At 51.7% G+C, this 24,493-nt stretch overlaps 1 protein-coding gene across 10 annotated transcripts in view; it reads right to left on the bottom strand.

The window, feature by feature from the left end:
- The window catches only part of DAB2IP (DAB2 interacting protein), a 188,712-nt gene that overhangs the window by 97,964 nt on the left and 66,255 nt on the right, over nt 1-24,493 (bottom strand). For 9 of the 10 annotated variants that reach the window (XM_073905801.1, XM_073905798.1, XM_073905804.1 and 6 more), the window contains exon 2: nt 3,380-3,483. In XM_073905801.1, the coding sequence (XP_073761902.1) occupies nt 3,380-3,483 (104 nt within the window). Of the gene's footprint in view, nt 1-3,379; nt 3,484-3,727; nt 3,839-24,493 lie in introns of those variants that run through there. The other variant, XM_073905799.1, reaches the window with a different exon arrangement.

Below are 24,493 nucleotides of genomic sequence, written 5' to 3' on the forward strand. Positions count from 1 at the left end.
GTGCTGTCTCCCCTGCCTCCCCCAGGCAAAACCATATTCCCCGAGTACCCTCGGGGGGATGCACAGAAGAGTAGTCAGCCAAGTGCGTGAGGATGTGGCTTGTGGGAGTGCATGTGAGCAAGTATAAGCTGGGGCAGGGGGAGAGGGTGTGCTTTTGGTCCTTCACAGGGTCTGGGTGCAAGTGTGTCCCCAACACCCAAGACCCACCCTCCCCCAAACACCCTGTCCTCTGCCCTCCACTCTGACCCTCCCTAGATCTGTACTGTTCTAAAGCCAAAAAGGGAAACACAATTCCAAGGACAGCGGTGGATTTTCTGTATCAAGTGTCTACCCTGGGTCAGATCTGGGCCTATATGCGCCGGGACTCACGAAGATCCACTATAGTCCTTCAAGGAAGGGTGGACATTCCCTATTTTACTGATAAGGACACAAAGCTCACTGAGTGACTAATGAGGTCACACAGGTCACGGAAGAGCAAGGATTTGAACCCAGATCCCTACCTCTGAGCTCTCCAGCACTTCCAAACTCTGAGCACCAGCCCAGGATACAAACTCACACCCCTTGGGGCGCCTGCGTGGCTCAGTCAGTTAAGCATCTGACTCTTGATTTTGGCTCAGGTCATGATCTCAGGGTCGTGGGACTGAGCCCCACATCAGGTTCTGCACTCAGCGTGGAGTCTGCCTGAAATTCTCTCTCCCCCTGCCCCTCCCCCTGCTCATGTGCATGCTCTCTCTAAATAAATAAATAAATCTTAAAAAGAAAAGAAAAGAAAAGAAAAAACTCACCTCACATCCCTTTCCTTTAACCGCTGCACACAGAAAAGGACCAAGGTGCCCAGAGAAGGACACAATCCGCGAGCGTCCAACAGTCCTGGCATCCAGGCCTGGCTCCATCACTCCGGAGCTGGGTGATACCAGGCAAATGACTTCATGACCTCACATCCCTCAGCCTCGGTTCCCTCATCTGTGCAATGGAGCAACTCGTGGTACCTCCCCTCGGGGTCACTGTGAGAAGTGGGGAGAAGGACAAGGGAACACGCCATGCGGGGGGGGGGGGGGGGGGGGGGGGGGGGAGCCGTGAGTCCCTGCGCCTGAGGGCCCAGAAGGCTGGGGCTGGCTCTGCCCCACGCATGGCTTCCGTACCAGGACACGGGAAGGGAAGACGCCAAGCCTAGCCGGCAAGCGACTGCCACATCAAGGTGTGCTGACACCTCTAACGGAGCAGCAAAAGGGAAAAGCCTTTGGGCTCAAAAGGGAAAAAGCCACACTGAGAGGCTCTGGGAGGGCGGGGGGGGGGGGGCAACAGCTCTCCTCCTCATAGCCAGGAGCGCACGCTCGCGCTCTGACGTCAGACGGGCTGGGTCTCAATCTTGGCTCCACCATTTATTGGCCTTTGGAGCTTGGCTGAGTGACTTCCCCTCTCTGAGCCTCCATTTTCCTGACTGTGAAATGGGGTGATCAAAGTCAGCTTCAGGGCTGTCTTGAGGATTAAAAACATCACCATCGTGAGACCGGAAGCACAGGCAGGTGGCTACCTTCTTATGAGTCATCGTTCCCTAAGGCCCCTGAAGGCTCAGCCCCAGTGGCAGGTCTCCACCTCAGCTGCAGTTGACTGGAGTTGGGGTCACCCAGGGGTCAGCGTCCTGGCCCTCCCTATAGGCTGGAGACCCTCTCCCAGGGGCCCCCACCACACCCAGGGGAGGGACCCTGAACCCACTCTCAGCCTAGGCTTCCCTTTCCTCCTCGCCGCCCAAGGCTGATTCAGAGCCTGAAGCTCCCAACCGCCACTTGGGGGCGCCTGTTAAAATGCAGGCATCCAGGTTCTGCCCCTGGTCCCCAGCTCTGAGATCTTGAGGGGGCCTAAGAACGTCTTTTGCAAGCGTTTTTATGACACACAGACAGGTGGGAGAATCAGTTGCCCTGGGGAAAGACCCATTCCTTAGCCTGGCACCTGAGGCTCCCCCTGACCCAGACTCAGCCCAGTTTCCCAGCTTCACCCCCTACCCTGTCCTCCATACCCCTCAACTCCAGTCCCACTGAGCATTTTGCTGTTCCACAAATACACCAATTTCTCGCGTGCCTCTGTGCCTTTGCAGCTGTTCTTCCCCCTACCTGGAACTCCCTCTCTCACTGCCCTTGGAACTCCCTCTCTCACTGTCCCTGACTACCCAATTTCTACTGACCCTTCAAGACCCAGCTCAAAAGTCAGCCTCTGGGGGGAACAGCTGGTCACTCCTAGCTCACCCGGAGCCCCAATATTGCACTCATGGGGACAGCCAGGCCTGTGCCCTTTCTGTTCCCTCTACCCAAAACCCTCTTCCCCCTGCTCCCTGTAGGGCTGGCTCCTCATCCGTTGGGCCTCGCCACAAATATCACCTTTTGACCACACCACCTCCAGGAAGCCCTCCTGGTTTTCTCTATCACAGCAGCCTGCTTTTCTTCACAGCACATAATCTGAACACCAAAATGTGAGCCCATAAGTTCAGGGGCTTTGTCTAGCTGGTGCTGTCATGGCCAGCTTCTCCCACTCAGCCCCAGTCCCAAGAAAGAATGGGACACAGCTGGCCATAAAAACTGCTGAATGAATGGATGGATGCAAACGTCCACCTCCACTATAGACCATGAGTTCCCAGGGGAAGAGACCATGGCTGCTATTTCTTGTCTACTAATTCTCTGTGCCTCCAGTGGCCCACAGAGCTCCGGACCGAGAAGCACATGGTAACATGCTGGATGGGGAAGAAAAGGGATGCCAAACTGTGCGTGCTCAGCAAGGACACAGAGAGTCAGATGTTAAGGGTCACCACGTTCTGTCTCCGTAAAGTTGTTTAGGCTTGTAAGAAAAAGGTGTATGCCGGTGCGACCGCGAAAATCAACAGCTAAAGTACATACGCCGTGTTTTGTCAATTCCAAGACATCATCAATTTTAAGATACAGCATTCTTTTGTGTCTCCAAGAGAGAAAAAAAAAAAAACAACATAGCAATTAAATTATGACACATCACAGGCTGTAACGTGAGAGATATTAACATGTAAAAATAAAAACGGTGCCATCCTAAGGGTTGAGGAAGCGCGGTGTGCGTGTGCGCACGTGAGGCTGTGTTTATCTGGCCTCGCACTAGACTCTCTCTCCCCCGGCCAGCTTGCTCCAGGCCCCATGGCTGCACGGCTGGCTGTCCCCTGTTTCTGCCCCCTCCCTCACAGGATGGGACCCCCACGTGGCCCCCAGGCTGAGCCACCGAGAGGGGAGCAGCTGAGTGATCGGATACCTAGAACGAGGGAGGCTGGATGCTCTCCTGGTCCGTGAGGCTCCAGGAAGGGGGCCCGCGGGGTCACAGAGCAGCACCCCAGGCCAGGTAGCGATGGTGACGCAGAGATAGTTACCGTGACCCGGAACGGCGTAGCGGCCGAGGGCTCCATGCTGGGGCTCTTCTCCGACAGGCTGCCGGGTAGACTGCGCCGGGAGCCTGGCCTTTCCTGGGGCGACTCTGTCAACAGAGGGAGACAGAGCTCGGTGAGGACGGGCAATTGAGGCCACTCAGTCAGGCCCTCCTGTCATTCCCATCCTGGCCAGGACAGCAGACAACTGGTCCCCATAAAATAGTACAGTCCCCGTGGAAGACAGTTTGGCGGTTCCCCCAGAAAGTGAAAGACAGAATTACTGCATGACCCAGTAATTCCACTCCTGGGTATATACCCCAAAACCTTGAAAATAGGGACAGAGACACATACACAGACTTGTATGCAAATGTGCAAGGCAGCATTATTCTTAACAGCCAGAAGGTGGAAGCAAGCCAAGTGTCCATCCACAGATGAAAGGACGCATGCAATGTGGGAGAGCCATACAACGGAATGTGGTTCCATCACAAAAAGGAACAAAAGTTCTGATACACGCTGCAATGTGGACGAACCTGGAAAACACGCTGAGCAACAAAAGCGAGACACAAATATTGTATGAGTCCACTTACATGAAACACCTAGAATTGGCGAATTCATAGAGATGGAAAGTAGACTGGAGGTAACCAGGGGCTGAGGGTGGGCGGGATGGGCAGGGTATGGTTTAATGATAGGAGTTTCTGTTTGGAGTGACGGGAAAGAGTGGGCAACAGATAGTGGGGATGGTCAGACAACACATAACATACAGCACATAAATATACTCAATGCCATTAAATTCTACACTTAAAAATGATTCAAATGGCAAATGTTATGTAATATGTATATATACACCCCAATTTTTAAAAAAGATTTATTTATTTGAGAGAGAGCGAGAGCACCGAGGGAGAGTAAGAGGGAGAAGCAGACTCCCCACCTAGCAGAGAGCCAGATGCAGGGTGCGATCCCAGGACCCCGAGATCAGGACTGGAGCCAAAGGCAGATGCCTAACTGACTGAGCCACCCAGGCGCCCCACCCCAATTAAAAAAAAAAAAAAAAAGGTGTCCTAAAACATGTACTTCAAATCATATATCTTGTGACATAATGAGCTCCCTGTTACTGGAGGTATATAAGTAGTCTCTTCAAACATGAGAATCTGTGATCTCTGGGTTCTAATTCAGACCTTCTTTTCCTGAGGCCTTAAACTTGATGGAAGTGCAAGGGCTGGCTGTTTCCAGGATCAAGGGTGGCAGCCCGCTGGTTATTCTGTGTAGCCATGGGGGGCCCAGGGCAGCCACAGCATCCCAGAGTTCAAGAGAAGCTGGAAATCTGAGTTTTTTTAAATATGAAATATTCTGATTTTTAAATGGTGACAGCTCATTTAAAACTCATAGCCATGATCTGAGCATGTCTGTTCAGAACCTCCCAGGTCAGTGCAAGCTGGTCTCTTTCCCAGCTGTTCCCCCACACCATGCTCGCCATGTTCAGCACCGGGTGCCTCTTTTCCAGGGCTCTGGCTGGGACCCCCTACAGAGATCTCTGAGCCCAATCCCATCCTGCAGGCCCTGGAGGAGACGTGTGGCAACCTCTCTGTCCCCCGCTGTTGGCCCCCTTCTGGCTCCTCCAGCGACAGCCTGGCCAAGCCTCCTATCAAAGTTCTCACGTGGGGGGTGCTCAGGAAAGGCCTGTTGGTTCGCAAGGAAGAGAAAGGATAGGGCGGAGATTTCCCTGCTATGCGTGCACACACAGGTGTAGTCAGGCGCATGCCCAGCAAACACACATGCACTTCCACGTCTATGCGTGTGCCCACGCAGACTCATCCCCAGGGACACGTCCATGTGAGGACGGACGGACGTGTGCACATGTGCACGTGCACAGGACAGATGACCAGGAGCAGGCTTTCCCAGAAGGCAGAAGGGGCTACTGGGGACAATGTCTACCCCTTCCGGTCCATTCCCTCATTGCAGCCAGATTGAACAGGGGTCTTCAGCAGTGTGGAAGGCCAGAGTTGAGCCTGTCACCCCCCCAGGACGGGCTCAGTATAGGAGGAAAGCCACGGGAACTGGCTTGGGCGTAGCTGACCACCAGGCAGACCTAAGGCAGGGGCTGATACCAGGTCTGGATGTGCACTAGCCAGCCCTGGGCCACCTCCTCCAGAAAAGTTTCCTCCACTCGGCTCCTCCTCAGCCCAGTGACCACGATCTCTGGGGGCCTCGGTGCCTTGCCTGTGGGGCTTCCTCCTGAGAACCTTCCACCCTCCTCCTCCACGGGCCCTGCTAGTCACACTCTAGGAGACACCCACTCTTTCTGGAGGTTTCCCTAGGAAATCTCTTCTTGTGCTCCCCAGCCTACCTTCACCTCTCCCCCCAACCCCCGGCACCCCACCCCCATCACCTCCACCTGGGTGTCCACCATAACCACTGTGTCCTACCCATGTGTGAGGCACTGTGCTCAGCCTCCAGAAGCCCTTCAAGCACTTCCCTCCCTCCCCCAACACACACACACACACACACACACACACACACACACACACACAGCTCCATCAGCCCTTCCTGGGCAGGTGGGCCATCGTGGCTTCAAGCAAGACACACATGGAGTCACCTGTAGGGCATGAGGAGCCCAGCAAGGCTGCCTCTCTTCCGAGACCAAGACTGATACTCCCCCCCCCCCAACCTGTGCAGAATACCTCCTCTTGCCTCCTAGGTCTGAGCCAGGAGACTCTCAGGGGTTGCTTGATCCAACCACCCATTTGACAGATGAGGAAACTGAGAGGAACTTGCCCATCAGCCACTAACCCAATAGGTCTAGAGCAAAGACACTCTCAGGTGCTCCCAAAATAGCCTTAAACTTCAATTCAGAAGCCCTGGCCATGCCCCATCCCTGTCAGAAGGCAGAAGGGCAGTGAGGGGGCTGCAGGGCAGGAAAGGATAGGAGTTGGTTCTCCCTCCTGCAGAGAGCGGCCGGTTCTTCTCCCTGACCTCTGGAGCCTCCCGGCGCATGCCCAGAGCAGGGCCCTGCCCTCCAGAGGAAACTGAAGGGGAACCTTTGTACCTTTCCAGGTAGCTTCCACTGGCCCCGCCTCCACTCTCCACTCTTCTCCACCCTGCCTCCTGTTCCAGTGGGCTGACCTGTGTGGCCCCCACCAACCGAGCTTCTGGGCCCCCCAGCTTCCATGGGGTTAGGCCAGTGCAGGGGTGGGGGGAGAGAGCTGGTGCAGAGATCAGGAGAGGGAGAGTTGCCCAGGCTGGCTGCCTCCCTCCCTCCTTCCACTGACAGTCCCAGCTACTATCAAGATGAACCTGTCTCCCGAGCTCTGGCACACCTCCCCTCCCTAAGCCTCGGTAGATCATCCCTGGTTGTCACTAGCTCTGGGGTCCCGCACTCCTCCTCATGATTCCCCACACCCGCCCACACCTCAAATCATCCTAGTGTAAGTCCCATCTGCTTCCTGTGGGACCCTGACTGATCCACCAGGCGGGATCCCAGCTGCTCAAGACCCAGCCCCTGCCCCACAGAGGGGGAAGGATGGGGGGTGGGGGGCAGGCCAGGAAGGAAGCCGTGTGGTGCTCGCGGTCCTCAGGGCAGGGTCCGGGCCAGGCCGGGCTCTCTCCCCATCCGACACTCCAAACAGGCTTTCCCAAGCCTGCCACAGGCTCAAAACACAAAGTTAACAATAACCTCGTGGATCGCTGAGTTCTGAGTCAGCATCTCTCTACCTTCTCTTCATTACCATTTCCCCTGGAGAAGGGTCTTTTTAGACATTTTTTCCCTAGTTCCCCCCCCCATAAAACTTTAATACCACGTATCCAGTCGCTATCTTTATGTCCTGTACGTATATTGGGCTTCATACAGAGAAAGAGTGAGGAATTTTTGCCCCCTCCCTTCCAAGAACCAATTTTTTTCGCCCACTTGGGGCACTATCGCCCCGACTGAGAAGGAAAGTCCTGGACCCATTCAAATAGAATCCGCACATGACAACCTGGACAGCTGTGGTAAGTTCCATTTTCCAGATGAGGAGACTGAGTTCTCAGAGGCAAAAATGACTTCCTCTAAAGCTCCGCCCGGTAGGAAGTAAGAGTGCATGCCGAAGCTCTTTAAGCTGCCCCCCGCCCCAAACCCACACTGAGGACCTCACAGAAGGCTGAGGGTGTCTGGAGCCTGGGGCAGGGGAGGAACGCAAGGCGGGCACTAGGAGACGGGTTCAACCCGGCCTCTGCTGTGTGACTCCAGGCCGGCCTCTTTCCGTCTCGGAGCTCCCGATTTATCAGCAATCCAGTGAGTCAGGGGGGTTAGAGCAGTGACTGTCTCAATCCTCAGCCACCAAAACAAAAGCAAAGACAAAAAAACAAACCCTCTTTATTTTACAGAGGCAAAGAATATGGAAAGTTGACTGTCTCCCCCCCCAATCCTCATTCTGCCTGCAGGGATTTAGCCTGAGTCCTTGACAAAAACATAGATGCCTATGCCCTTTGATTTAGCAGTACTTTCTTTCTAATTTGGGGGAGCAGACACTGGGAGGCTCAGGCCCTGTGCTCCCCAAAGGTCTAAGCAACACAGCTGGGTAAGTGACCTAATACTGTGCAGCATGAAGCTGGCATCCCTAGCCTTGGAGCACTGATCCAGGAGTCTCCCCTCAGCTCAGACTCCTTCCGTGACCTCCACATGACCTCGGGGCTCCCAACCTGCAAAACTAGGCCATGGGACGAGCCAATCCTGGATCCCCTTTCCACCACGAGGTCAGAAGAGTCTCCATTTTCCCAGGAACGCCAGGCTGTCTTCCCATTCCTGGAAGCCACAGCCAGAGAAATGCATTTTAACCTTGATGTGTTTGCAAAAAAATAAATAAAATAAAATCAGTTTCATTCAAATGCTGCTGGCTTGGTTGCCATGGATACCACCTAATCATGAAGGATGACTGTTACTTGTTCCCATGGAAACACAGAGGCCTGAGGAACATCCTGTAATTTCAGACAAGACACCAAATTTCAGTTGTCGGGTTGCACTGCCCAGATCTTAATGCTTAAAAACAGGGAGAGGCAGCAACCTCTAATATTGGTGTCAGGAGAAAAGAAGTCAGCACAAGTATAGAAAAAGGAGATGAGAGACAGGGGTGTATGTGTGCTGGACCTCAACGGTGACCAGGAAAATGCAAATTAAAACCACCAGATACCATTTCACACCGTTCAGATAGGCAAAAATAAAGAAGAACAGTGACCCCGAATGTTGACAGGGATGTAGGGGACTCTTTCATCACTGCTGGTGGAGTAGAAGGGTCTGAAGAACAATTAGATCAGAGCTAGTGGAAACCGACACACACGCACGTGCTCTGGGACCAGAACGCCCTCCCTGCCACGTCCAGTCTAGAACGCTGCTTCATCCTTGCACGTGGAGATCTGCACAAAGATGTCTCCTGCCACACTGTTTGTGGTAGCAAAATGTTGGGAGCAGCCTAGATATCCACCAGTAGGGGAATGGGTGACCCCACCCCGGCACCCCGGGGCAGTCATTTGGCAGAATATGATACAGCAGGGAAGAGGGTATGATGTCGGGGGGCTCTGTTCACATGGCACACGGTGATGCTAGGAAGGACTCAATTCTATAAGATCCACATGAAGCATACCCAGAAACAAGGCATTGAGTGAAAAAAGTACGTTGCCCAAGGAAATGGGGTGCAATCCACTTACACACATTTTTGTACCAATGTTCGTAACATGCGTAATAGCCCAAACCCAGAAATAATCAAAACGTCCTTCAACAGGTGAATGGTGAAACTGTGGTCCATCCTCAGTGTGTGAGGCTGAATAACGGCCCCCCAAAGAAGTCCACACTTCTTCCTAATTCCCAGCGCCTATGAATATGTTACCTTACACGCGGCCTCTGTGGATAGGATCAAGGTTAAGGAGACGGAAGTTTATCCAGGGGAAAATAGTCTTAAATGTGGAAGAGGAAGCAGAAGGATGCAATGATGGAAGAGGCAGGAGACCTTCTAAGCATGAAAGGGATGATGGAAGAAGAGATCACAAACCGAGAAATGTGGGTGACTTCTATCTTGAAACTGGGAACACCCTTCCGCTGACAGCCAGCAAAAAAACGGGACCTCAGCCCCACAACCACATGGAACTGAGTTCAGCCAATGAAATGGATTTTCCCCTAGAGCCTTTCGAAAAGAACTCAACCCGCTAACACCTCATTTTAGCGCTGCAAGCCCATGACCCATGGCAGACTTCTGACCTACGGAACTGTAAGATGGCAGATCTGTGTTGTTTGGGCTGCTACGTTTTTTTTTTTAAGTTTATTTATTTTTCTTTTTAAGTACACTCCACACTCAACGTGGGGCTTGAACTCATGACCCTGAGATCAAGAGTCATATGCTCTCCTGACTGAGCCAGTCAGGTAGCCCTAAGCCGCTAAATTTTCATTTGTTGCGGCAACAAAAGGAAACAACACACATACCATGAAATGCTACACAACAATAAAAAAAAAGAACGCACTGTTGATAGATTTCCACAAATTTCCACAACTGGGGTGGATCTCAAGGGCATTATGTGGGGGAGGGGGGTTAGCCAATATCAAAAGGCCACATAGAGTATGATTCATATGGCATTCTTAAAGTGGCAAAGTCCTAGAGATGGAAAAGAGACTAGCAGTTGCCAGGGCTTGGGGATGGTGGGGGGCAGGCAGGTGGGTATAGCTATTAAGAGGCAGTATGGGAGCTCTCCGTAGTGATAGAATAGTCTTGTGTCTTGATTGTGGTGGTGGTTACACAAACGTACACATGTGATAAAAATGGCACAGAACTGGGGCTCCTGGGTGGCTCAGTCGGTCAAGCGTCCGACGCTTGGTTTTGGCTCAGGTCATGATCTCAGGGTCATGGGATCGATCCCCGCCTGGGCTCCATGCTCAGCACAGAGTCTGCTTGTCCCTCTCTCTCGCCATATATATAAAATAAATAAATAACATCTTTTTTAAAACGGCACAGAATTATACATATACACGGTACCAGTTTGCAGAAAAGAGTGGATGAAAGCAGCCCCTGGCATCCAGAATCCGACCTGGCATTCATAGCCGTGCCATGTTATTCTCCTTTCGGACATAAAGAATCTTCTAGAGTACCAGCCTCAGACAAGTTTACCAAGATAAAGTGAGACAAAACAAGGCCATTTCATAATGTTGTCTAAGCAAAGGACAAAAGCCAAGTCACTGTGCCACCCACAAAATACCAAACACCCTCCTACCTTGGCTAAAACGACTGACTGCTTCTTCCTTACAATGACCGCTTTATCTTCGTGCTTGCCTCCTCTCCCTAAAGATACATTTGGAGATACCCCATCATAAAATTGCCCTGCTTTCTGACAGCAGCCAAGCTAGAGTGAACCCCACTTCCTTAGACATCTCCCAAAGCACTCCATCAAAGCCCAAACCCTATAGCAGGTTTTTTCCTACCATATTCACACTGAGATGTCCTGTGGTTCCCAGTGGTGTATGTTCTCCCTCACTGACGTAACAAAAAATAAACCCAGGTTGTCTAACTAGAGGCATGCTCCCAGGGGGTTTCTGGCTGGAGGGTATCGATGCTGGAGGATATTTTACTGTAGTCACGTGAGACGTAACTATCAGGGGAAACCAGGTGAAAGGTACACGGAAGCCTCCCTGTACTCTTTTGGCAACTGCTTATATATCTGTGATGATTTCAAAATGGAAAGTTAATAAATTGCCTATTTGAAATACATGGAATCATATCTGTGTGTAAGTGATTGAGATTTTCCATCCCAAGAAACTAACTGCAGAAATGTATTGGTATCCAGTGTTACCTAATAGAGAGAGGACCTAGAGGTGAGAGGCACAGAAATATACACCTCACCGCACAGGCTTACCCTAGACTCTTTAGGCTGAAGTACATTTGTTGTCTGTGTGATTAAACTGATACGAGGTTTTACCTTCTGTGTGTGTGTGTGTGTGTGTGTGTGCATGCGTGTGTGTGTGCAAACTCATATGGAAAAAAGGCATAAACCGTTCTCGAAACATTATCATCAGAGGTTCTCTCTGAAGAAGGGGATGGGCTATGGGGGGAAAGAGATGACTGCATCATTAACTGAGTGAAGAATAATTCAGACTTCCAAAACCTAACAGTAAAATTAAAACATAAAAAGTGGTATGATGGGGCGCCTGGGTGGCTCAGTCGTTGAGTGTCTGCCTTCGGCTCGGGTCATGATCCCAGGGTCCTGGGATCGAGCCCCGCATCGGGCTCCCCGCTCAGCGGGAAGCCTGCTTCTCCCTCTGCCGCTCCCCCTGCTTGCGTTCCCTCTCTCGCTGTGTCTCTCTCTGTCAAATAAATAAATAAATAAATAAATAAAATCTTTAAAAAAAAAAAAAAGTGGTATGACGATTCAGTACGAATTGGGCCCCCCCCCGAACACATAGGAAGGGAAGAGAAAAACACAATCAGAAAACGAAACCAATAAATCAGAAACAGCGGCCCAAATGACCAGACAGCTACAGAGAGTGACTCAGGAAAAGTCCAAAAAGTGGACCTAGGAACAAACCAGTGGGTGAGGGAACACGGCTCCCCATCCTGGAGTGCCAAAAGACTGGTCCCCACCACCCCCACCCCGGCCCCCCTCCACGGGAGTGGCCAGGTAAACAGGAGGAAGAGCCAAAGGTAAAATCACCATGGCAACAGGCCATGGAATCTTCACATTGTTAGAACTTTCCAGACGCAGCAGTCCAACTATGATGGCTCTGTGTCTATCTTTGTGTGCGTTAATGAAGCACATCCGTACTGTTATTATCTGCTCGTAACGGTGAGCTAAATAAAGAGTGAGTTTGCCAAAATATTGCACCGATAAGTTGGTAGGTCTCCCGCCTCCCACTGCGCACTTTTTCCAGTTTGGTTTTTGGTCCCCTGTCTTCAGGAGGAGGAGGACAGGTGGTCCTCAGAGATCACTAAGCCTTACCCACCTGCAGTAGGCAGAAAAATGGGCCCCAAAGAGCCCACGTCTCGATCCCTAGAACCTCTGAAGACGTCACCTGTGTGGTAAAAAGGGACTCTGCAGACGAGATTAAGTCAAGAATCCTGAGATGGGGAGTTTACCTTGGATTACCTGGTGGGCCTGATGTAATCCCAAGCAGGAGATAGAAGGAGGGTCAGAGAAGGCAGAGCTGGTGCCGTGGTGAAGGGAGCAAGGGGGCGGGGGGGTGGAGGGCATGGGTCAAAGACTTCTAGAACCTGGCAAAGGCCAGGAGCCTGATTCTCCCCTAGAGCCTCTAAGAGGAATACTGTCCTGCCGACACCTGGATTCTAGCGCCCAGGGACACTGCTTTCAGACTCTTGACCTCCAGAACTGTAAGATAATAAATCTGTGTTGTGTTAAGACACTGAATTTATGGTCATTTGTTACAGTAGCAACAGGAAACCAATACAGCCACTGATAAAAGCACAACTTACTCTAATTACATTAAACTAAAGATAGAGGGAGAGCGCCGTCAGATCATTGGCCGATTTAGGACAGGGGACACTCAAGGTCTCCCATCTCTCGCTTACAGCTGCTTTCAAAAAGGAGACGAGCTTCCTTCTAGAGAGACAATATTCATCACCATATATAATGTGAGCCTCTTTCTTTCTCCACAATGCACTTGTTATCAAATGACACACGTGATAACCATAAGAGTATAGGGTACGTTTGCTGGTTATTTTGCAATATAACTTAGAGATGTTTTCACATCTGTGCCTGGAGAACATTTCATCTTTTCGTACTCAGCACTCTGTGTATTTATCCTCAGTATAGATACTATTTACATCAATCATATGTCTCTAGGGTATCTAAGTTCTAATGATAGCACTCCAGAGGGAACCATGATTATCCAAACCTAAATATTCTGATGTATTATTAGATTCATCCTATTTTTTCATTTCATTCAGAAAATATAAGCTATTTCTTTTTTCTCCAAAATTCAACCTCAGAACCGAATGTTCTGCACTTTTGTTTAAAAACCGTATTATTAAATTAGTACATGGCTATATAACGGCCTTCATTTTTTTTCCTCAACAAATTAAAATGGGCATAAAGCTTTAAGTGTGTATATACTGATTTTTACATATAACTTGAAAACTCCCTTTACCTTTCGGTACTCCACAACTTGGAATTCAAATTCTAAATGACCTCCCAGCTTTTAACCTAATGGTTTAGTGCTAAAGCAAACTGAATTTCAGTTCTTTGTGTAATTTTTAGCCTGCGAAACAGCTGACCCCCTAGATTGTATATCATACCCTATAAGGGACATGAAGCTGTAATGTGGAAAAACAACAGAGCGATCATTTACGTTCTAGAACAGACCATCTGTGACTGCCCTAGGAACTTGGGGGGAAAGGGGACCAATGGAAACACAAAGCTCCTGCTACCTGTTGTGCAGAACCCTTTGTCTCTGACCCTGGGGTCTCCTACATTCTGCCGGCACCTGTGAAACTACCAGGCTCCTAGCTTGCAAGTAGGGACAAGGCTCCTAGCTTGCAAGTAGGGTAACATCGCCACCATGCATGGTAATTAACAGAGAGCATCAAAACTACTTAGGAATACATTTAATAAAAGAGGTACAAGACTGGGGCGCCTGGGTGGCTCAGTCGGTTAAGCGGCTGTCTTTGGCTCAGGTCATGATCCCGGGGTCCTGGGATCGAGCCCCACTTTGGGCTCCCTGCTCAGCGAGAGCCTGCTTCTCCCTCTCCCTCTGCCTGCCACTCTGCCTACTTGTGCTGTCTCTGTGTGTCTCTCTGTCAAATAAATAAATAAAATCTTAAAAAAAAAAAGAGGTACAAGACTAATAGCTAAAAATATATCACTGAGAGACTTTGTAAAAAATCTAAATAAATGAAGAGATACACCATGTTCAAGGATTGGGAAGACTCGGTGTTATTAAGATGGATTTCTCCCAAACCCATCTACAGATTCAATGTGATCCCAATCAAAATCCTAGCAAGCTTTCTGAAGACACTGACAAGCTCAATTGTAAATTTAGGTGGCAAAGCAAAGAACTGAGAAGAGCCAAACAATCTAGAGTAAGAAGAAACAGGTTGGGAGACTTACATTACTTGGTTTCAAGGCATAGTTTATAGTCTTGAAACAGAGCTAAAGTAATCAAGACGGCATGGTATTAGCATTAGGACAGATCAATGGAAGAGAAGAGCATGCAGAAACAGTACCACACATACACGGTCAACTGATTTTTGGAAAAAAATGCAAAGGTAAATTGATGGTGTGAAAGATAGTTTTTTCAACAACTAGCACTAGAACTGGATATCTGTATGTAATAAAAACGGACCATCAGGAAATGTAGAGAAACAGATCTGGGGATGGTGACTGTGCCATATATGTGTATTTTTATCCTAAGACTGTTTCCCAAAGTAGAAAACATCAACTCCAACTCTCACAGGAAGAAACAGGTTCAGGATCCTGACTACATGCCTAGGAACGCAGACGGCAGGATTCAGGCCCCGTCATCTGTGAACCTAAGGGTTGCCCCACGGTGGGAACCTCCATGCATAGAGCAGTCAGAGGACAACGGGTCCCAAGTCAGCCAGGAAGCTGGGTTTCCTCCCTGCCCTTGGCCTCTCTCTCCATTTCCAGGTCCCATCGCAGCCCCAGCAACAAGGCACAAAGAGACGAGGGAGGCCTCGCTTGGTATCACATTTTGTTCCCATGGTGCTGGGTGTGGGGAAGGGAAGGAGTCCTAAGACCATGGAACTGTGATAACCCGTTGTTTCTCAAATGGAATTGGGATCAGAGTTCAAGTTGTCGTTAAGTTCAGGACGTGGTTCAGAGTCAGGGGAGGGTACCCACGTTTCCTGCGGGTGGGTCTGCGGAGAGAGGGGCACGTCAAGGGCACCCATCCCCACCCACCCAGAGCATTTGGTGGGCGCCACAGCAACTCTCCAGATGGGCCACGGAGGGGTCAGGCTGCTGGCACTCAGGAGGTGGAGGGAAGAGCCAAGGAGATGCCTTGCTCTTACTTAGATCCCGGGAGGGGCCTCTCCAAAAGCAGAGTGCGGGAGTCCGCTCCCTGGCCCCTGGCTGGCCTCAGCAGCCATCCAAGTGAAGTTCCTGCTAACTTCCCAGCGTCTGTAGACACTGTAACCAGCTCTTCTTGAGGCCCTCTCCTCGAGCCCCTTCACAACTGCCTTGACAATTCACGCTTCCTATTCCTCACGCTGACGTGCACCTAACTTTCAAAGAATTCCCAGCCTTCCAGAAAACTCTGGATTCCTTGGTCACTCCAAGGACTCATGACCTGGCCCGAAGACTCCTCTTGTCCCCAAGTCTCTTTCGTCCTTTGCTTTTCTGAGGATTTCTAGGAACTTGGGTCAGAGGCATTTCTATTCCCGCGTTTCCCCCTGCGGCCCTTTGCTCCTACCCCAGGGCCCACAGAGGGCTGCCATTTTTTCTGGGCTGCCGGAGTTCGGGAAAGGGAGGGGGTCCCAGGGTGCGGGCGTGTGTGCAGTTTCTCCACATCCACCTCTTCTTTGAAACAATGCCACAGTACACATTTTGAAGCCTTTGCAAATGTAGGAAAAACATAAAAGCACAGGTGCACAGGGCACACCCTGTCTTCAGGAGGCTGGCTCTCCCTGGGAAGGGGACAGGGCTCGTTAGCCATACCCCACGGGTCAGCAAATTTTTCCCACAAAGGGCCAGAGAGCAAATATTTTAGGCTTCTCTCGACTACTCAACTTCTGCCAAAGTGGCCTGAAAACAGACACAGACAATATGTACGTGAAAAAGCATGGCTGTGTTCCAGTAAACTTTACTTATGGACACAGAGATGTGAATTTCATAGAATGTTCACATTATAAAACATCATTCCTCTTTTGACTTTTGTCTCAACCACTGAAAAAAGCTATTCCTAGCACCCAGGTCATACAGAAACAGGCGGCCAGCTGGGTTTGGCCTACGGCGTGTACTTTGCTGGCCCCTGCTGTACCCGAATCATTTTATTTCTAGGGAAAAAAAAGAGAAAAAGAAAAGAGAAGGAAGGAGAAGCAATAGGACCATGTTACCATTTGTTAAATCTGAGAAGTGAGCGCGTGGGTGTCTGCAATTTTTTTCCCCATACTTCCTATATTTTCAAATATTTTAATTTTTTAATTTTTTTTAAAGATTTTATTTATTTATTTGACAGGGAGAGACACAGCGAGAGAGGGAACACAAGCAGGGGGAGTGGGAGAGGGAGAAGCAGGGGAGCCCGATGCGGGGCTCGATCCCAGGACCCAGGACCTGAGCCGAAGGCAGACGCTTAACCGACTGAGCCACCCAGGCGCCCCTCAAATATTTTAGAACTTTTTTTAAAAATTCAAGAACGGGGGGCACCTGGGTGGCTCACTCAGTTAAGCATCTGCCTTTGGCTCAGGTCATGATCCCAGGGTCCTGGGATCGAGCCCCGCTTCGGGCTCCCTGCTCCGCGGGGAGTCTGCTTCTCCCTCTGCCTCTCCCCCCACCTCTGGGTTGTGCTCTCTCTCCCTCTCTCTTGCTCACTCTCTTTCTCTCAAACAAATGAGTAAAAATCTTTTAAAAAAATTCAAGAACAGGAAAAAACTTGGAAGTAACCCCCCCAAATGCTCCCCCCAGATGCTTATCACTGGGTGCTGGGATTAAAGGTGATTTTTTACTTTCCCTTTTCTTCTAATATGGATATTTATTGCTTTTGTAATCCTGGGAGTTGGGGGAGGAGGAGAAACACCAATATAAACATTTTTTTTTTTAAGGAGGAGATAGAGGGGGTTAGCCCATAACCGGTGGTCTCCCCTGGGGACCACGGGTAACTCAGGAACTGCTTCTATAACATCTCCAGGAGGGGCTTCCCAGGCCCCCAGCCCCAGCGCTGTCTGTCGGGACAGGACAGGGAGCTATGGCCTGGGTCCTCTGAAGCTCAGGGCGCCATCCCAGGACAACTCAGAGGCTGCTACTGCTGGGGGAGGGCAGGTGGGTCAGACACTAGTGGGCCTGTGACCGCAGAGACAGTTCACGGGAAACCCAAGCGTCTCTCGGACCTCCACCCCCACCGAACTTCTCCAACTGTCCGGTTCTGCACACCACAATCCATCCCCCAACCTCCACCCCTGCCCCGTCTGCAGCATCAAGAGCCAGAGCAGGCTTGTCAGCCATGTCCACAGCTCTGCTGGCTTCCAGCCCACTCCAAGGGCTCCCACTCGCCTAGATCTTTCCAAAGGCTGTACGCCACCTCCCTCTTGCTGGACCTTTCTCTCCTGGGTGCCAGGCTCCCATCAATTTGGAATTTCCGGAACCCATTCAATTTTCATACATAAAAACAACATGGTAGCATAATATGGAAATGGGCAACGATAGGACCTCCGACCTCTTGTCTTGCCAAATACAACATTAAAACAATTACCACCATCCTGCATCTCATCAAAGGAAGGTTCTAGCCCCCAAAAGAGTCCAAAACCCATCATCTCAGAATAAAGAAACGTGACAAAGATGGATTACACTGAAATGGATGTCATGGGCAACTCACTGACCTGGCCTTACTTTTCGTATTTTGCTGTCGGTCAGGGAGCAAACGTGGGCAATCTGTCCAGCACTGGTCCTCAGACGGGGATGGCATCCCCTGCACCACCTCCTCCAACCTTGTCAGCTTCTCTTGACCTGCCCTCTGCTTCCCCGGACCCCACACCTATTGGCCTCCCCCAGGAATCTCCAGGAAGCAGGAATGACCTCCTTGCTGGGCCTCCAAAACTTGCATCACATCTGAGTCTTTTGGGATACCTCCTTCCCCACTCCCCCAAATTGGTCTGGTCCTTCTCTGCTTCTTCCCAGCTCGGACCCATTGCCTCCTCCTTCTGGACAGCCAACACCATCACCTCTGTTCACGGATACCCACTCTCCCCCCACCCCCTCCCTGTACCACACCAATCTAGCCGGCCAGCTGCTAAAAATCATATTCCCAAATCACAGCTCTGGTAAGCAAAGTGAGGGTTAAACATCCCGGACTCTGCCCCTCAGTAGCTGGGTAAAGCTGAGCAAGTACTTAACCCGTCCACCGACTCAGTTTTTCTCATCTGCAAAATGAAGCAGATCAGAGTAACTGAGAAAATGAGGATTTAATAAAATGAGGCATTTAAAGGGCTTAGCAGAGCCCCTGGCATGCTGGAAGTCATTGTTATAATTACCATTATTTTCAGAATCTTTCCTTTGATTCCCTGTGGCTTGCTAGGGGGAGTGCCAACCTCTTGGCTCACCGTTCAAGGCCCTAACTAACCTTCTAGGCCCATCATCTGCTAACTGGATTCCAGCAGACCTTCCCCCAGGCTCAGCTCCCTGAAGGTGGAGACTGGCTCTCTCCTCCACGGCAGCCCCTGGCACAGGGTTTGCAAAGAGGAGGTGGCTCATTAAAGCTCTGCTGCTCTGAACAAGTACAAGTGATCCTTGTAGCAGCCTCTGGGGGAAGGGATGCCAAGGAACCATCTGGGATGGTTCTGATCCCCATAGGCATCACATTTGATTTCTAGATCAGCCCTAATAAAGGTGCAATTAACCCCCCAGGCTTTGGATGAACAGATAATGACAATTCACCCAGCCTATAATAATACTCTATGCTGTGTCACACCTCTTTGCTAGAAGGGCTTCTGAGCCCAGAGACATTTAGTCACTTGTCTGAGATCACACAGCATTTATGATGCAGTCAGGACTCCGGCCCTGGCCACACTCATGAGCCACACCCAGTCCCCAGAAGAGAAGTATAAATGGATAGGAAACTACTTTTTCCTAAGAGTCTCCCTAACCAATGTACTGGTTTCCAATCTCTACAAACCCCCCATCCCAAGAGGGACAGCAAGAAGGAGCACCATCTCTGGCTGCCCGGCTCCTCTGGCCCCTCTCCTTCCCCTCCCCTCTGCTCCCTCATCCACCAGGGGCTGAGGGGAAGGGACAGAGCCTCACAGCCCCACGGTTTGCTCCCCATCCTCCCTGCACTCTGCCTTTTCCATCTCATAGCCATGTCAACTCATCACCTCTAAGGGCCAAGAAAAAAGAAAGAACATGGCCCAGATGCCGAAAGTGCTCTCCTGCCTGTCAGGGAGACAAGAAGAGGCAAAGAAAAGCTAACAAAGCTTCTAAAAGCAAAATCCCCAAACCACCTCTCGGGCACCCAGCAGCTGTCAAAGTCAACACAGGAACCTGGCAAAGGGGGGAAAGCCCATCCCAAATGCACCCCAGGCAGTTGTGGAGTCAGGAATTCATAGGCCAAGCTCGGCTGCCTTTCCAAGGGTGTCATGGGGCGTCCTCGGCAGGCTCGCCGTTTCCGCTAATGTACAGGTGGGTCTGTCTAGACTGCAGAACCAAGCCGGTCTTTTCTGAGTACCGAGGCTTCTGGGCTGCTTTTTTTTTTTTCATTCTCATTATTTGGAGGGCTATTGAGATTCCCCTCACTTCCTTATTTATGCAGTCAGAGGAAATCACAGCACAGAGAGCCGCTTCCAAACTCAAGGCCACGTGCGCCAATTTCAGATGGATAATTAAATATTGAACAAACCCTGAAATGCCTCTGCTGGATCGGGATGGCTAAAAATAACCACCCTGCCACTCCATGCCATAACCACCCTGCCACTCGGCGTGGCACCTCGCCTGCTCATTCTCAAATCCCTCCTCCCAGCAACTGTCAAACACAGCCTTGCGGGGCGGGGGGTGGGGGGTGGGGGGACGGTGTGGGGGTGTGGGGGACTGGGGGACTGGGGGGCTGTGGGGGCTGGGGACTGACTGCCCAAATTCCCACTCAACGCAAAACAAAACTTCAGCTCCCGGCCAGCTCCGAATGTTCCTGACCAGGAAATACTCTCCCTTTCCTGACATTTAAACCAAGCGGCCTCAAGAGGAAGGTGCTGGAGAAGTATCACAGCTGTTGCTTTTCCTTTTAAAAACAGTCAAAAGGCTTCGTGTCATTTCTAAGCAAAACGCGTATGGGATGTGAGCGCGTCGGCGTTGGGTTACACAAGAGTTCAACCCCATCCCCTCCCCCAGGAACACCCAACGAGGAGCCCAGCTGCCTCGGTTTCCCTCTCTGCACTACCCTTGGGAAAAGCAACAAACACAACCAACGTGGAAATAGAATGCCAGAGTCAGAATTCCGGACCTGGATCTCTCACTGACTCCTTTACATAACCTTGAGCAAGTGGCCTTGGCTCTGCAGGTCTCGGTTTCCCCAGCTGTCCAGGGGAACAGTTAGCCCGGGTGCTGGAGGTGCAAGAGGCCCCTCCAACCGGGGCCCAGCAGTGGCTGAGCAAAGCAGGCTCCGGCCCCTCATCCCACCAGGTTTCGGTAAGCACAGACTGCAGCGGGGCAGAGACTGGGCAGCAGACCTGACCCGCTGAGCTCAAGAGGGCATTCCCGTGTCTTCCGCATCCCACCAACCCCGGAAAAGAGGAAGCGCTGGGCTCCTGGGCCCGGTTCTGAGGGTAAGTGGGCTTTGGAGTCTAGTGGCCTCGGTTTGGACCTTGCCTCATACGGCCAATTACTTTACCAAGCTCGGTTTCCTAACCCGGCGAAGGGAAGTGATAATAAGGACCCCTCCCTCCTTAGGAGGGTTGAGGGTTCAAAATAAGATATGACATGATCAGGCAAAGCTCTTAGCACCGGGCCTGACACACATTCAGCCATTATCTTCCTTGTTATTGAAGGTGAAGCCAGGAACACAAAGCCTAAGACGCTGACATTCCGGCAGATGAACTGGGACCTCTGGCCTCCCTCAAGGACCTAGATAGCTCTGGGGACTGGGCCTCAAGCTGTCTGCCTGTCTTCAGGGACCTCATACAAGGGGACCCTGAACCCTTAGCACACAGAGACTTGGTGTAGAGACAGGGCTGAGGCTGTTTGACCTGTGACCATTCCAGGGAAAACACATGGTTGGCAGAACACAAATGAGAGCAGGATGTGGGGGTGGGGGTGGGGGGGTGAAACTGGACCTAGGGGATCACCTGAGTGGTCGCAAGCAGGCAGACGAGCCAACCGGGAAGACTGACCCCCACAGATGTCAACAGAATCATTCCCCTGCCTCCCTCCCAAGTTATGGCCAGGATTTGGGGAGATGATGGCCAAGAACACTTGGTAGAGTCACGGACTGTGCAAATCAGATGGAAGGAGGAGGCCTTATCAAAGCCAAGGCCTGACCTCAGAAAGATCTGCCTGCCCACAGAATAGCGAGGTGGTACATTTATCAGCTCAGGATCTGGAGTCTTGCAGAACTGGGCTCCAGCATTTCTGAGCTGTGTGATGCTGGACGAGGCTCCCACTCTTTGGGCTGCAGCTTCCTCCCCCATAAAATGAGGACAACACCAGTATCCATTTCCCAAGGTTGTTATGAGCATTAAATGAGATAAGGCAAGTACAAAATTAAGCTCACTGTTGGGCACCGAGAAAGCACTCAACAAACAAAAGCCATTTTAACTTTATTACATGCCAGGAAAGGGAGTGAGCCTCCCAGCTCCTGGGGTATGTAAGGACCAGGAGGTCCTGCGGAAGCTGGGGTTAAGCCCCAAAGGAGGGATTGTGTCTCAGCAGGAACAAATGAAGAGATGAGGCAGGAAAGGATGAATGTACAGTTTCAGAGGTTGCATCCAAGTAGGGGGCAGAGAGTTGGGCCTTGCGCCCTTGAGGGTACACTTGGAGATGGGGGTGAGGGGGACAAAAGACACAACCAGCCCCCACCCTCAGGGGCTTGCCAGCCCACAGGGCATCTCAGCAAGTCTCAGTGAAACCAGGGTCCGTATGGCGTGGTCCCAGCCCCTGCCCTTCCCTAAGCCCTTCCCTAGCCATCACTCTCAATTGGGAAGTAGCTGTGACAAACCAGCACCCTCCCGAACCTTGTCACCGTCTTCCTGGGGGCCAGCAGCCCTGGGTTCCACGCCTAGTTCTAGGAAGGTCCTTCTGTGCCTCAGTGTCCTCATCTGGACCCCAGGGGTTGGATCACTCAGCTGCCATGTTCTAAGCACTGGGAGGGGACCATCCCCTCAGGAGGTCAGTCCCAGCCTTCCTGGGTACCACCACCACTCTTGCCTGCATTCCTCTAAGTGTGCTGGGGTGTTCCTGGGAAACCCCTCCAGAGGGCTCCTCAGACAGACTCCAGCACACCCTAAAAGGAAAGGGGCCTGGGAAGAGGGGAGAGGATCACACAGCCACCAAAATATAGGGCCATACAATGGGGCTATGTATGGATGTGGAGGAGGAACCGACCATCTCAGGAGAATACATCCACCAAGTCCCCAGCGCGCAGGTGGGTTAGGGTTAGCACCTGAAAAAACTCGGGTGAAAACAGAGAGAAAAGAAGCAGAGGCTCCGATGAGTATGCGTATGGGCATTCCAGGTCTCCTGACCTGTCAGGCAGCAGGGCATGATAAGTCCTGCTTGACAGAGGGGGGAAACTGAGGCCCTGGGAGGGGCCCAGAGTTACACAACCAGCTCATTGCTGAGCTGGGAGTAAAAGCTGTCTCCCAATAACTATGGCTCTGTACCCCCAAAAGGGCTCTGTGCCCCTGTGAACTTCAACAAGTCAGCCTCCTCAACCATCTGGGGGCTTGGGGAGGGCTGGGAGCATGTGCCATTAATCTCCAATGTGCCCCCAGTGCCCAGGCTGGAGTCCAGCACATAGTAGGTGCTCAAGACATGTTTGCTAGTTGGGTAAATGGGCCAGACCTTATCTGGAGTGAGGGGAAACCTTGCATTTCCTCCCAGCAGCCCTGAGGGAACAGATAAGTCAGACAGAGAGATAAACCTTTTCTTGACCTGGGGTGGGGGGAGGTGGGAAGGCACCTTGGCTGGTGACATTCTACTGGGAACAGGCCCCCCTCATATCCATGGGCCATACCTAGCCTTCAAGCGGACTTAGGGTCACAAAGCCCAATGTGAAACGGCCAGATGACCCTTGACATCTAAAGGTCACTGTCTCCACCCTGCTTCTGGTCATTGTCAGTGGCAGGTCTCACTCTGTCTATTCCTCAGATGGGGAGATCGGGGCCCCGAGAAGGAAGAGCCCTGCTTAGTGCCCCGCTTTGCTCAAAGCCGGGGGGGGCGGGGCTGTGGACACTGTCCGTCACTTGCAGCCCTGGGCAAGGACCCAGCCCTGCTCTCAAGTCCACAGGGAGCCCCCTGCCACCACTCCATGGGGCAGTGGGGGCAATGGACAGGGGGCTTCCTCAGAGGTGGCAGCCTGGCCACAACCCTCTCCAAGGCCCGGCCGGCTGTGCACCTGCCTCCAGCCAACTCTTCCCTGCACTTTTCTGTTTCTGAACAAACACAGCCCCCCGGAGTTCTCAGTCACTGTCCTTCCTCGCTAGTGGCAGAAGCCAGAATGGGTGTGGAGCAAGGGGCGTGGGTGATCAGGGCTGGGGTGCTGGGTACCACCCCCTCTTCTGGGGTCTGATGTCAGCACTACGGGACCCAGCTCCCACGCAGATGGGGAGACTGTGCCGCCTGAGGTCAGTAGGGACCCACCCGAGGCCACAGGGCGGTTCCCCCCACGTGAGTTGCCACCTAGGTTGGGGCGCTGGCCTCAGGAAGAGGGGTGGCCCTGAGGGCAGAGGACAGGATCTGGGGGTTTAGTGGAGGGGGAGATCAGTGGCTGCTCTAGGTGGGCAAGGGGCCCCCAGCCTCCACCTTTCACCCTGCCAGGCAGCTCTCATCCCCACCCATGACTCCCCATCACTCAAGGCCCTTTCTCCAGCCCAAACTACGGCTCCCCACTATCCCCCTCCCAAGCCCTTCCCCTCCTCCACCCCAGGACGAACTCTCTCTACAATGCCCAAGACATTTTCCTTCTCCCTGTTTTTCCACAGACTGTTCCTCTGCCCAGAGTAAGAACACCAATAGCTCCTGCTCAACTCTGGTCCAAGTGCCAGACAGCACAGGCTTCTAGCCTTCTGTGCACTTGCTCTCATCCGTAAAGGACGCTGCCATCACTACACCTGTCACTACGCCCATTTACCAGACTAGGCCAAAGTGAGGTAACTGGCCAAAGGACAGTTTTGTGCAGAGCAGGGGCCTGAACACACATCTGACCCAACCACTCCCTCTGCTGTCCATATGTCACTTCCTCTGTGAAGCTCTCCCTGATTTCCCCAGATGTAACTTCTG

Source organism: Callorhinus ursinus, unplaced genomic scaffold (genome assembly GCF_003265705.2).
Source record: "Callorhinus ursinus isolate GAN/ISIS: 27379988/994484 unplaced genomic scaffold, GSC_fseal_2.0 scaffold24, whole genome shotgun sequence".
Classification (NCBI taxonomy): Eukaryota; Metazoa; Chordata; class Mammalia; order Carnivora; family Otariidae; genus Callorhinus; species Callorhinus ursinus.